Consider the following 13,646-nt stretch of genomic DNA (forward strand, 5'->3'; position numbering starts at 1 on the left):
TTTCCCTGTTCTCATTATGTTTGAATGTATCCTTTGGGAATAGCACAAAGCTGAATTGCTAAAGCTAGCGTGATAATGTCGATCTAGTGTGCGGCGCGTTTAGTCCTTTTCGTTCATTGTGACGGCTAACGTGTGTGTATCTCTTCCTAGCGTGTGGTTCCTTTTTGGTTTCTATATCATTTTCTTCTGCTTCTTGACTACTGAAACTTCATGTGTTTGTGTTCTTGCTCCATTGTTCCCTCCTAATTGTTAGACGTTGTTCTGTACTCTATTTACATTCTTTCGCGGTCACCCTTGACATTTCACCATGGGGAACTGCCGAACTCTGCCATCGGTACCTCCGCCCTCCCACCAAACCACACAATGACTTCCTTCCTCAGCCTTCACGCAGCTGTCCCGCAGGATTTTGATGTCTTCCTTTTAAGTACTTTTATTGCTGTAAGTTAGTCACGAGGATTTGACGTTAGGATTATTTGTTACAGACAGTGTAATGTTTGCCCATTCCTTCTCTTTTGTGTCTCAGGTCTTTCTCCCGGGACCCTTTTCCTTCTTCTTAGAGTGCGTCTTTTAAAACTTCCATCAGCTTAGGTCTGTTGGTGGCGAAATCTGTTTCTGTTTTTCTGAAAATGCTTTGTTTCAGTTTCGAGAGTGAAGACACGCGTGCTGGGTGGACAATTCTAGGGTGACTGGTATTTTCTCTTGTCATCCAGAAGGTAGTATTCTACTGTCTCTTGGCTTTGGTTTTTGCCGCTGAGAACATTGCCATCAGTCCGTTATTCTCTTGAAGGCGACGCATCGTTTTTTAATGCTTTTAAGGTCTCTGGTTTGTTTTTGGTGTTTCACGTGTTATTTTCAACGTGTCTAGGTTTGGATTTACTTTTCTTTTGTCTTGTTTGGTAATTGCCATGATTACTGTGTCATTGCACTCATGTTTTTCATAAGTCTTAGAAAAAAATACCTTTAAAAATTGGCCTCAGGGCGCCTGCGGGGTTCAGTTGGTTAAGCGTCCTACTCTTGACTTTGGCTCAGGTCATGATCTCACTGTTTGTGAGTTTGAGCTCCACGTTGGGTTCTGCGCTGACAGTGTGGAACCTGCTTGGGATTCTCTCTCTCTCCCTTTCTCTCTGCCCCTCCCTCATGCTCTCTCTCTCTCTTTCTCTCTCAAAGAAATAAATTAAAAAAAAAAAAAAAGGTAAATTTGGCCTCTGTCCCATCCATCATCACTCTTCCTCCTTCCCAGACTGTGGTTTGATATTAGAACTTCTCACTCTCTCTTTCTTGTCTCCTAACCTCTCTTTTGCACTTTATGTCTTTTTCTTGGTACTGCTTTCTGGGAAATCTCTACAGATCGATCTTCAATTTCACTAATCCTCTCTTCATTTGTGTCTGATGTGCTATTTACCCCACCCTCTGAGTTTTTTTAATAGCAAAAACTTTATTTTGCATTTCTAAAACTTCTATGTCATTTTCTTTTTCGAATATTCCTAGTCCTATTTCCTATTCCTTTCTGCTTGTTCACGTCACAGTTCTGTTGTTTTCCTTAAATCTTTCCCGTGTGGCTGTTCTCTATTCTGATTCTGAGAATTCCAATATTTCCAATCTGTATGGGTTAATATGCCTTATTCCTTCACTCACTGTGATTTGTGAGCTTGTGCTGGGCTCATCCTGATCCGTAGAAATCCCCGGAGCTTGAAGCGAGCACACTCCAGAGGGGGTCGTGTTTGCTTCTCCGGGAGCTAGGGACACGGCTGACCTGGGCCAGTGTCACTCCCTTCCTGTCCCTGGTCTAAACCAGAAGGTCAGAATCAGCTTCTCTTTCTGACACGCTGATATTTGGAATAATTTCAGAGCAGTGGCTCAGGTCTCTGACTGTGTCTGGTGTATGAATGTGTCTGGGTCTCCAGGCAGGTTTCCCTCACTTCTGCAAGCCCAGCGAAGAATCATATGATGTGAAGGATATCGCTGTTCTGAAGCGGGAGGGCCCTCAACGTTGCTAGTCTCCCACAGTGTGGGGAGTAGAAGTTGGGCCTGTGTTTGCATCAATAAACGGGAGGGGTATGAGAATTCAGGGAAATATTGGAGTATTTCATTGAACTAAAGTGACCCTAACTGGGGTGCCCGGGGGACTCAGTCGGCTGAGCATCTGACTTCGGCTCAGGTTATGATCTCGCGGTTCGTGGGTTCGAGCCCCATCAGGCTCTGTGCCGACGGCTCAGAGCCTGGAGCCTGCTTCGGATTCTGTGTCTCCTTGTCTCTGCCCCTCCTCTGCTTGTGCTCTCTCTCTCAAAAATAAATAAACATTTAAAAAAATTAAAAAAAAATAAAGTGAGCCTAACAAATGCTAGTTATTCCTTGTGGCTCCTACTGTCCCGATCTCATCTTGTCATTGCCATCCGGCTGCCTCGTGGGGGTGAGGCTGGCTTCCTGAGTGCCAAGAGCTCAGCGTCCTTTCTTCTCATTAGCGTCTAGAGAACGGGCAAGGGTCCCACTCCTCCCCATCTTGTAACAGCTTCGGGGGACTCAACTCGCAGGATGGACCAAGCAGAATGCTTCGTGCTGGAATGCTGTGTGGACATAGAGACAGGTCCATGGGATGCCGTGTGGACAGAGACAGGTCCATGGGATGCCGTGTGGACAGAGGCAGGTCCATGGGAAGGTCTGGGACTCAGGTCGGCTCAGTCCAAGTCTTCCCTGGAACTTTTCATGTTGGAGGCAGAGACCTCTCACTTCTTGGACTGCAGAGAGGAAACACATAAGCCTGAGGTTTCTGATGGCTACATCCCATGCCATGTGGATCTGTGGTCAACGCAGGGCTCTTAGCTGAGCCTCAAGAAGATGTTTACAAAATGGTTATAAAGGAGTGGGGAGTCACTGGCAAAGCACAGATTGAGACAGGGACCTGGACCGTCTGTCCCTTTGCCACCTTCAAGGCGGTGAAAGGGCCATGGCTTTGAGCCATCACCACCGTCCACGCAGCACAAGTGATAACCGGGCCCATAAGCAAGTTAGATGCAGATTCTCCTGGAGGGTCCCTGCTCCCTGTTGGGAATCAGCTCACCTCAGCTTAACCTCAACCTGTGGGCTTGACAGTGAATCTGACCTCCTAGTTCCTTTGAGTTGGAACATCTGCAACATCAAAGTGAAACAATGGCTCCCTTTGAAGCACAGAAAAATTAACTGGAAATAGAACTATTCTGGTTTCAATGGGTCTGGTTGTAACGAGATGTGGAATTGGAAAATACCCAGGGCTTTCTGATTTCTGAAGAAGGCAGAATCAATTGGCAATTGTTTGGTGTCTCAAAAAAGCATTTCTTAAAAGGCCATTATTGACTCTTGATTAGCCAGGGCATACAGAAAGGAGAGGAATATGGCCCCAGATCATTTCGGCGACCTTCCGAGCCCCAGAAGGGTGCATGCTGAGAATATTCCTTTAAGTCAGCATTTCCAGACTACCCCCCGCCTCCCTGCAGAATCACTACAGGATCAGGATGGAGGGAGAACATTAATAAAAGCTGGTCCAATGTGGAATTAATTCAATTACACAGTCAGCGGAGAAACACTCAGATCCCCCAGAGCCAAAGGCAATTGCTTTAAAACTCCTGATGTCTTTCAGTTCAAATGCGACTAATATCACTGCCGGTCTTTAAATTCTACAATAAAAGACACGGGCACGCCAAGACTTGACAGGAAGTGGTTTGCTTTGCCATCCATTCCTCCAAAATTCATTTTTTTTTAAATGAGAATTTGTCCAGCATCCGACTCAAGAAAATATTACATAATAAAAGCGAACACGGCTTTCGTACTGTGTGTTCGCCATTGTTCTAAACTCCTTGCGCGCGTGAAGCTATTGAATTGTCACAACCCTGTGATTATATAGTCTAGCTCCTTCGCACGGATAGAGAAACCGATGCGTGGATGGGTTTTGGGCGTCACTCATCGGTTGAGTGATGCAGCGTAGACTTGCGTGTGTGCGGTCTGCCTCCAGAGCTGGTGCCCTTGCCACTACCACAGAGAGCCACGTGATGCTGGAAACAGCCCGCGAGCCAGAGAGAAGTGGGTTCAGATCCAGTACTGGCATTCACGGCGGGAACATCTCAGAGACCCCGCTTGCCCTCACTGAGCCTGGTTCTCATTGGTGAAATGGCATAGAGGTTATAAAATTAAGATAACTGATAATAATTATAGCATAATGATAATAATAAAGAAGATAATAGTGTGCCCCAGGGGCCCGGCTCCAAGTAAATACTTCATAAGGTTTGGCTGCTGGAGGGTAAGATGTTTTAATCCCACAATTTTGATCTGAGAGGTACAGATCTCCCTTGACTCACGATGGGGTTACGTCCCAATAACCTCGTCACCAGTTGAAAATATCCCGAGTCAGAAATGCATGCAATTACACTTCACCTACTGAACATCAGAGCCTCGCACCTTCAACACGCCCGTAACACCTACGTCAGCCAACACTTGGGCAAGCACCTCACACAAAGTCTATCTGATAAGAAATGTCGACTGTCCGGGGTCATTTCTTGGACACGCTGTACTGAACGCGAAGATAGACAGGTGGTCAGTGAATTGACCCTGTCATCTCATGGCTGACGGGGAGCATGCGGAAACCGTCTGTAGTTAAGCACAGCGTGTGATTCAGAATGCCAACGCCAGTAGGTTCTCCTCGACAGCATTTTTCCAGCCCAAACTCCTTTAAGGCAACTCACTTCTGTGATCAGTTTCTAAATGGTATGGTCAAGTCAATGCTTCCGCATTTTCCTGTTTTGTTTTCAACTTACAAACATTCTTTGCATTGAGATTAACCATTTATTTGTCGGCGTTTGTGATGACGTCAAACGTGACCGATGACCGCCTCTGCTCTCGTGGGCTTTCCCTCGTGGGAATTATTTCTACCAGGTTCGGTCTCCACCAGCCGAATTCTACAGAGCCGGGCATTGTAAAGACAACCTGGTTCTAGCCTGTAACTTTGATTGGTAACAACTTTTCACTGTTGGCACTTTTAGCCATGGTTGAACTTACTTCGTGTTAATAGATGTCTACTGTTGTTCTGGGGCCGATTTTTGAAGTTCTCAATTGTCACCAACAAAAATGCTGCTTTTTTCCAGCAACGAACAATGTCCGTTTTATTTTGTTTTGAGAAGCCTTTTGAGATAATTGCAAAGTCACGTTCAGTTTTAAGAACAAAATACAGAGAGACCCTGTGTCCCTTTGCTGGTGTTTCCTGATCACATCTTGTAAACTATGGTATAGTACACTCCCCTCCCCTCCCCACCCCAGGACACTGACACTGACACAGTCCAGACACAGGGAGGGGCCCTCCTGCTGCCTTTCATGGCCACGCCCACTCTGCTCCCCCTGGACCCTGGGCAGTCCTGCTCCGCACCCCACATCTGCGGTCTGTCCTTTCCGTGACGTTGGGTAGATGCAGTCACGCACTGTGTAACCTTTTGGGATTGGCTTTTCTCACTTGGCAGAATTCTCTGGAGAGTCATCCAAGCTGTCGTGTGTTTCAATAGTTGTTCCTCGGTGTAGACTTCCCATGGTGTTAACCCTTCAGCCACGGAAGGACATCCGGCCTGTCTCTGTCCCTCTCTCTCTGCTTGTGGATACCCACTCACTCCAGAACCGTTACGTTCAATTGCCATCTTCCTCCACTGAATCGCTTTTGCGTCTGTGTCAAAAATCTGGGGCACCTGGGGGGCTCAGTCAGTTGACTGACCGACTTTTGATCTCAGCTCAGGTCGTGATCTCACGGTTCATGAGTTTGAGCCCTGTGTTGAGCTCAGAGCTGACAGCACGGAGCCTGCTTGGGATTCTGTCTCCCTGTCTCTCTGCCCCTCCTCTGTTCGCTCTCTCCCTCACACTCAAAATAAATAAACTTTAAAAAATTAATCTAATTAGACATATTTATGTGGGCCTGTTTTCGGTGTCTCTATTCTGTTCCACTGAGGCAGTCTTGAGGCAATCTTGATTACTGCCGCTACGTCGTAAGTCGTAAAGCTGGGGGGACGCATTCCCCTCACCTGATTTCCCTGTTCTGAAGTTGTTTTAGCGATTATGCTTCCCTGATCTTTCCGTATACGTTTTATGGGTTTTTTTTTAATTTTTGTTTTCAACGTTTATTTATTTTTGAGGAGAGAGAGTGTGAGCGCAGGAAGGGCAGAGAGAGAGGAGGAGACACAGAATCGGAAGCAGGTGGGTGAATCTGCGAATTTGGAGGACTTGGTCCATTTGGTGAAGTGCCCGAAATCCTGGGTGTAAAGAGGTTGACAACATTCTCTGTTCCTGTCCCCACGTCGCTAGGGTCTGTGGTGATACCGCGGGTTTCGTTCGTGATGCCGCACTCTTGAGTCTTCCCTTTGTCCATTTTCTCAAACTTGGCAGAGAACGCAGTCTTTGTTTCATTGTTTCTCTCTACTTTTTTGTGTTTTCAGTTCAACTGATGTCTGCTCTTGCCTTCGTTATTTTGTTCCTGCTCTGGGTGTATGTTGCTTTCTTCTAGGTTCTTGAGGCACTAGCTTAGATTACAGAGTTGAGATTTTCTCTTTTCTAAAGTACGAACTTGGCGCTGGGCACTCTGCCGTCTCGGCACCGCGTTAGCCGTGGCCACGAGTTTGACGCGAAAGTTCAGCATATGTTTCAAAGCTTCCTTCGAGACTTTGACTCGTGGCTTATTCAGAAGTGTCCCAGTTGGTTTCCAAGTGTTGGAGAATTCCCTGTTGTCACTCTTGCTGATTTTCTGGCGTGATTCCGTGGTGGTCAGAGAACGCATGTTGTATGGTTTTCATTATTTAAATTTCTTGGCTTGGTTTTACGGCCCAGGGTGGGTCCTGTCCTGGTGTCTGTTCGACGGGTGCTGGGAAAGAACCCGATTCTGCTGCTGGTGGCTCAACAGCCTTGTTCCATAAATGCTCAATCGATCCTGTGGGATGATGGTAGTGTTGAATCCTTGTGCCTTTGCTGATTTTGTGTTCGGTATTTCCATTACCTGTTGAGAGAAGGGTATTCTAGAACTACATTCTAGTTGATTCTACTGATTTGTCTGGTTCCACTGGTTTCTGCTTGGTATATTTTGTAGCTCCATTGTTTGATCACACATACTTAGGGTTGCTGTGTCTTCCTGGAGGATATTCCTGTCTGTCTGCGGTGGTTGTATTTTATTTGAAGTACACTGTATCTTATATTAAATATAGCCACTATTTCGCAAATATTTTCTTCTAGTCTGTGACTTGTTTTCTCATTCTTTTGACCAGGAATTTTCTTCTTGAGTTCTAGAAATTTGACTATGACACGTCTTGATGAATTTCTGTGGGTTTACCCTTTCTTGGGCGTTCACTCAACATCTTGAATATGTAAGGTTAGTTCTTTTACCAAGTTTGTAAAATTTTTCCGCCATTGTTTCCTTGAGCACCTGTTCAGCTCTGTCTGCTTTGTCCTCTTCCTAGCGTGAATGCTGGGTCTTTTGTCCCATGTGTCTGGGAGGCTCTGTTAGTTTTTTTTTTTTTTTTTTTTTTTTCCTCAGAAAATTTTCCGTTTCTCAGTTTGGGTAACTTTTACTGTTCTGTCTTACATTTCAGCAAAGCTCTGCTCTGTCCCCTCCATTCTGCTGTGGAGCCCATCACCGAGCTTTTTGTTTTTGTTATTGTGTTTTCCAGTTGTGAACTTCCCATTTGGTGATTTTTTTTTTAAAGATTTTTTTTTTATGTTTCTTTATTTTTGAGAGGCAGAGAGAGACAGAGCATGAGCGGGGGAGGGGCAGAGAGAGGGGGAGACCCAGAATCCGAAGCAGGCTCCAGGCTCCGAGCCGTCAGCACAGAGCCCGACGCGGGGCTCAAACCCACGAACCGCAAGATCATGCCCTGAGACGAAGTCGGACGCTCGACCGACTGAGCCACCCAGTCATTGGGTGATTCTTTATGTTTTATTTCTTGGCGGAGATTTCCAATTCTTTCCCACTTATTTCAAGTGCGTTCGTAATCGCTTGTGGAAGCAAATTTATTGTGTCCGCGTTGGAATCTTCAGCTCCTTCTCCCATTTATCATCTGTGTTGTCTTTTTCATTCAGTCTGAGATATTCTTGGTTCTTGGTGGGACAAGTGATTTTCAGTGGAAGCCTGGTCATTTTGAGTTTCCTAAGACTGGATTTTATTGAAACCTCCTGTTTTTCTGCCTTCCTCTCTCACTGCTCCAGAAGGAGGGAGGTTGAGGCCTCATTCCTGCCGGGTGGAGGCGGGAGTGCCCCCTCCCTGGAGGCCACACGGATACTCCCTGGCTGCTGGATGGTGACAAAACTTCTCACTGTCCACGAGACTTTGTCTTTCACCACCCGGCAGGAAGAGGAAGGGGCATTCGGTTACTGCACGGTGGTCGTGGTGACGGTGGTGATGGGGGCCTCTGGGTACTATGCCAAACAGCTTACGAGGACTCGTTAGTCACACCTCACAAGTGTATGAGTGATAACCCTGTTTTTCGGATGGGCAGAGAGGGGCTCGGGAAGGCAACTTGCTCAAAGTCGTCAGGCGCTAGGTTCGTGGGAGGTCTGAACACCTCACACACCATTCCAGAATGCTGGCGGTGCACGTGGCATTTGGCTGGAGCAGCGGATTAATCGGAGGGGCAAAGGGGTGAGCAAAGGGGTCTTTCAGCAAAGGGGTGAGCACCTGAGTGGCCCTCGTCGGGGGAACCCAAGGCAGGTGAGGACACGAGACGGGGGCAGGGTCGAGTTCCTGCTACGTAAGGTGACAGTGTGACCCTCCCAACAAAATCCCTTCCTGGGTTACCTTTTGTGTCATTTCCAAAATACTAACGAGACAACCGGGTTTACTGTCTCAGCTTGTGGCTCCTTCATTTAACAATGTCATGTTCCCGAATCATGCTTAGTCATTCATTCAGAGTCATTCAGGTCAAGGAGACACAGTGTGTATAGACAGACGGCATCACCCAGGAGAGGCAGGGGACAGAGAGAGGGGAAAGAAAGATTCCAATCGAATTTTGTTCCAAAACGCTGGATGGGACTGGCCAGAGAGGGGGAGTGTGCAAAGAATCAGACCAGAAGATGCTTGGATAGCTTGGCTGTGGCAAAGCAGTCAGGCAGCGGTCCTGAGGGACTTATAGACACATCCTGTCAACACAGAGGGAAAGCAGAAGGGTTCACAATCCGGTGGGGAGCTACAGGGAGCCGTTTGCCCCAAACATGCCACAGAACACGAGTTCCACGGAGTGATCTAAGGGAAAAAGGGTCCCATGGTTCGTGTGAAAGACCTGGTTAGAGAACTGGATTTCTTTGCTGCAGGCCTTGTCAGAGCCTTTAAAACGTTCAGGTGCGTTATAAACACCCCAGAGGGGAGGTAGTAGGCAGGGTTCCGGAAACCACTGGTTTACAGAAATCCCCCCACTGAGCCATTCACAGACTCTTTTCCTTTCTCGGAGATTTCTTGTGACCACTGTAACCTCACACTTTACCTTACACGGATTATTTCGTCATCCCTCCAAACATCCCTTTGCCGTTGGGGTTATAATTTGCAAGTTCCGGGACAGGAAAAGCCTTACGACCCAGAACTGAACCCCCAGCTGTGGATTTTTCTCTACTTTCTCAACAATGTGACTGATGCGCGCTTCGAAGACGACTGGAGCGCTCAATGACTATTTTCTATTTAACCCTGAATTTACCAAGGCAAAAGCAATTTTCTGAGCCCCCCCCCCCCCCGCCTTCCACCCAACACTCTCAACTACCCCCAGTGAATCACAGAACTCGTTCACGAGAGGACACGGCAGTATTTTATATACTTTCTCGAATCAACGCTCAGCTCTAATCAGAGTGCCACGCACCACAGTCCCCCCCCCCCCGCACCTCCCCCCTCCCGCCCGCCCGCCCTCAGCAGCCCTGCGGCCCCGCCTCCTCCCGCGCCCGCCGGTCCCGGAGGCTGCCGGCCAGCGCGCGCGCCTGGTCCCCCCGGGGGGCCCTGGAGAGCTTCTCGAATTCCTCCAACGTGGCTTCCTGCTCCCGGGAGATGTGCTCCCTCCTCTGCTGCTTCCTCCGGATGGCCTCCTTGATGCCCTCGATGTGGCACTTGCCCTCCTTCTCGGCTTTCAGCTTCAGAATGTGCTGGTTCTCCCCCTGCAGGACGCCGAGCTCCTCCCCGCTGCCCCCGGCCCGCCGCGCCCTGCGCTCGGCCAGCTCGGTCAGCAGCCCCTTGTGCGCCGGCACCTGCTCCCCGGCCTCCCCGCGCCGCCGCAGCACCTGATGCAGAGGCTCCCGGGGCCGCTGCGCCCCGGGCCCCAGCTCCCTCCCCAGGCCCGGCTGCGCCCCCGGGCACCGCTGGGCGCCCTGCTCCTGGGACAGCTTCCTCAGCAGCTCTTCGGCCTTGGCCTGCAAGTCCAGGAGCACCTTCCGGGCCTGGTAGTTGACCAGGGAGCTGAGGTTGGTCTCCCGGACCGGCTCCTGGGTGTCCGTGGGGTGCAGGCCCTGCCGGGGACCCGCCCGCTCGGGCCTCTCGGGCTCCGGCGCGCGCAGCTCACGGCTCTGCCGGGGGATCGAAGGCGCGAGCTTCGGGGCGCGCTCCGGGTCGTCGTCCGGCCTCCCGGGGCCGTGGCGCCGTCGGACGCGCCGCTCCTGCTGCCGCCACTGCTCGCGGCTCTCGTGCAGAAGCCGCTCGCGCTCCCGCTCCAGGGTCCGCTGCACCTTCTGGTCCGAGAGCCTCAGCTCCTCCCAGGCGGCGGCCGCCTGCTGCTGCAGCTCCCGCATCCTCTGGGCCTTCCGGAGCCGGGTCAGGACCAGGGCCACGATCTTCTGGCCCCTGGAGGTGGTGAGCGCCTCCTCCAGCTCGGTCCTGAGGAGCTGGGTGCGCGGGCTCGGCCGCTCCTCGCGCGACGCTGACGGCTGGGACGGCTGGCGGGCCGCGGACTCCCCGGGGTCACTGCCTTCCCGCAGGTGGGCGCACGCGCACGCCGCCGGCGCCGCGCACTCCTGGGACCGCCCCGAAGACCTCTGGGACAGAGCCGAGGACAGGGACCGGCGACCCGCTCCTCCGCATTGCGGCACTGCCCACTGGTCTCCGCTCTGCGCCCTCTGCACCCCAAAGGTCCCGCGCGGGGGGCTGGACGCTCCCTCGGGGCAAGGTGGGGGCGAGCCTCCCCGGGCTGGAGGGCAGTGCCAGGGCCCTGGGGGCTGCCGTCGCCAGGCCGGGCCTTGCGCACCGGCCCCCGGCACGCCCCAGGCGTCCTCCAGGCGCCGTCCGTGGGGCCGGGGCCTCCTGGCGCCGTCCGGGGGCCCAGTGGCCACGTCGGTCAGGCTGCGGCTCTCTCGGGGCGAGTCCGGGCACCTGCGCCTTCGAGGCCGCGCGGTGGGCGCGCAGCGCGCATGTGGCGAGGGTGTCCCGGCCTCGCTCCCGGAGCCCGGGGAGGTGGCCCCCGAGCCCGGGTCCAGGAGGGAGCTCGGGCAAAAGCAGACTAAGCCCTCCATACTCGCGCCCGTGTCCGGCTCCGCGGCGCTGCGGGGCGCCCCTGGTGGGGGGCCTGCCCCCGGCTGCGCGCCTGTGACGCCCTGGCTACTTCACAATGCTCCCCGGCCGGGCCTTCGGACAGCCCCACCGCCTGGGGCCGCAGGTATCAGGAGCCCCAGAAGCTGAGGGTGCACGGGGAGCCCCAGGGGTCTCAGGCGAGGACTGAACTCGCGTGTGTACACCTTCACGTGGCGGGATTTTAACGGAACCGGGAGAGGGCGTCACCCCAGCATGGAACGCGGAGGGCTGGCGGGGTTGCCCGGGTGCACTCACGCCCCTCCCCACGCTTTGCCGGTTAAGTTAGCAAACCCGAGTGTGTTTTGTTTACTTTTTTTTTTTCACTTTAGAACAGAAAAAAACTAGTCTATTTTTTCCCTAGTACAGCAATTACTACTTTTGTCAAAACGTGAATGTTGTGCGCACACTTCTGAAACAGCATCAGGTCGTTTTCTCCTTGTGGAGGCACCTGGGGCTGCGGGGGGAGTCACTGGATCTGGTCCTGCAGAGCTGAGTCTGAATCCTCCCCTCCCACCCCCCCACCACCGTGTGGTCTCCGGAAGTTCTGGAAACATGGAGGAGGGGCCTGACATCATCAGGGCGGCAGGACCCCTGAGGGTCAAGGGCTTAGCATGTAATAAATGTTATCTTGACGTCCTGCTAGGCCTCAGTTAAAAGTTGTAAGACTTCATCTGTGGGTTTACGGAAAGTTTCTGCAGATTCCTAGCTTAAGAAGAGAACGGAATAACGGAATTAGTACCATTCTGAAGCAGGCCCCGCCATGTTTGTCCTGTGATCTGCATCTGAGTCATCCTCTCCTTTCTCCAGGTGCAGTGAGGACACAGTTCTGGGCAATATTCTCAAATACGGTCTCTCCTTAAAGAAGAGAGATGAGGATTCCTGCCCCACCCCCCCCACCCCAGCTGCTGCACCCACATCTCTGAATGTCACAGGCAGGGCCAGTAACGCTGGTAACACTTCCTTGAGACGAGGCTGCAGCCTGGCCCTGTGAACTCATTTCCCCACAGGTCACATGGTCAATGGCAGGGTGTTCAGATCCACTTTTTTCCCATGATGCCATGCTGCCTCCAGGAAATGCATTTTCAGTTGAGGCCTGTGCTGTGGACCCCCTGTCCCCCACCAACACCCACTGTGTTGGTATTTGGAGGTGGGCCTTGGGAGGGAATTAGGGGTAGAGGAGGTCACAGGGCCCCATGATGGCATCGGTGTCCCTGTAGGCAGAGGAAGAGACAGCAGTTTCCTCTGTGCCCTGTGAGGACGCAGCAGAAGGCGGCCGTCTGTAAGGCGGGAGGCGGGTCCTCACCAGAACTGAACTGGCTGGCGCCTTGATCTTGGCTTCCCGGCCTCCACACCTGTGACTGGAATATTCCTCAGGCTTCCTGGCCCGTGGTGTTTGGGTGTAGCAGCCTGAGCCGCCCAAGATGAGATGCTTTGAAGAAAATGAGGACTGCGCGTCTACCAGAGGGTCACGGTGGCCGTGTCCTTGAGGCCGTGTGGTGGCAGTCTTGACCAGAGTGATCTGCCCTCCCCGGGGCCGTCCTGCCGGGCTGGGGGCTCACGTGCTGTCATTTTAGCACATCTGCAGCTGAGGATAAGATTTTTATTGGTGCTACTGATACCGTCATTAGAGATCACATTGTGACTAATTTTTACTAAGAGGTGACTTCTTAAAAAATTAAGTTAGATTTCAAATGGAATAATTTAAGTTAGGAAGTTTTTAGGCATGGACTGAGCGGTGCTGATACCCGAGTGTCCCACGTCTCTAACTTCTTTGTCACACATCCTGCGCGCCTGAACATGGCTCGGGCCGGTGCCAGGCCGCTTCCAGTCACGGCAGAGCGGTGTCGTGGGGCACGACACAGCCACCCCAGGGCCAGGAGACCTGCCACCAGCCAGCGCTGCAGCCCGTGGAGTCCCCTCAAGTGGTCACGTCCCCCCCCCCCCCCGACCCTGAGTTTTCCGTTTCTTCGGCCCTGCAGGAGATAATCTGTGGATTTCTTTCGGCCCCAGATGGGAGTTCAAGCTTGGCCACCACTGCAGCCTTCATTCTGTAGAGCAAACTCGAGTTAACCCATGAAAGGCGCCTACCGTGGTGCCCGGCCTCTGCTCGCAGCCTCGTAAG

General features: G+C 52.0%; 1 protein-coding gene across 1 annotated transcript; it reads right to left on the reverse strand.

Annotated features, from left to right (window-relative positions):
• Window positions 1-9,879: 9,879 nt before the first annotated feature.
• On the reverse strand, window positions 9,880-11,630 carry CCDC185 (coiled-coil domain containing 185). Its single transcript, XM_027046303.2, has one exon. It carries the CDS (start codon window positions 11,464-11,466, stop codon window positions 9,880-9,882), a length of 1,587 nt encoding a protein of 528 aa, XP_026902104.2. The 5' UTR covers window positions 11,467-11,630.
• Window positions 11,631-13,646: the final 2,016 nt, after the last annotated feature.

Source organism: Acinonyx jubatus, chromosome E4, assembly GCF_027475565.1.
Source record: "Acinonyx jubatus isolate Ajub_Pintada_27869175 chromosome E4, VMU_Ajub_asm_v1.0, whole genome shotgun sequence".
Taxonomy (NCBI): Eukaryota; Metazoa; Chordata; class Mammalia; order Carnivora; family Felidae; genus Acinonyx; species Acinonyx jubatus.

Bases quoted from the DNA above. Each gene is read 5' to 3' on its own strand.
- CCDC185 (XM_027046303.2), bottom strand. From the start codon at position 11,466: ATGGAGGGCTTAGTCTGCTTTTGCCCGAGCTCCCTCCTGGACCCGGGC.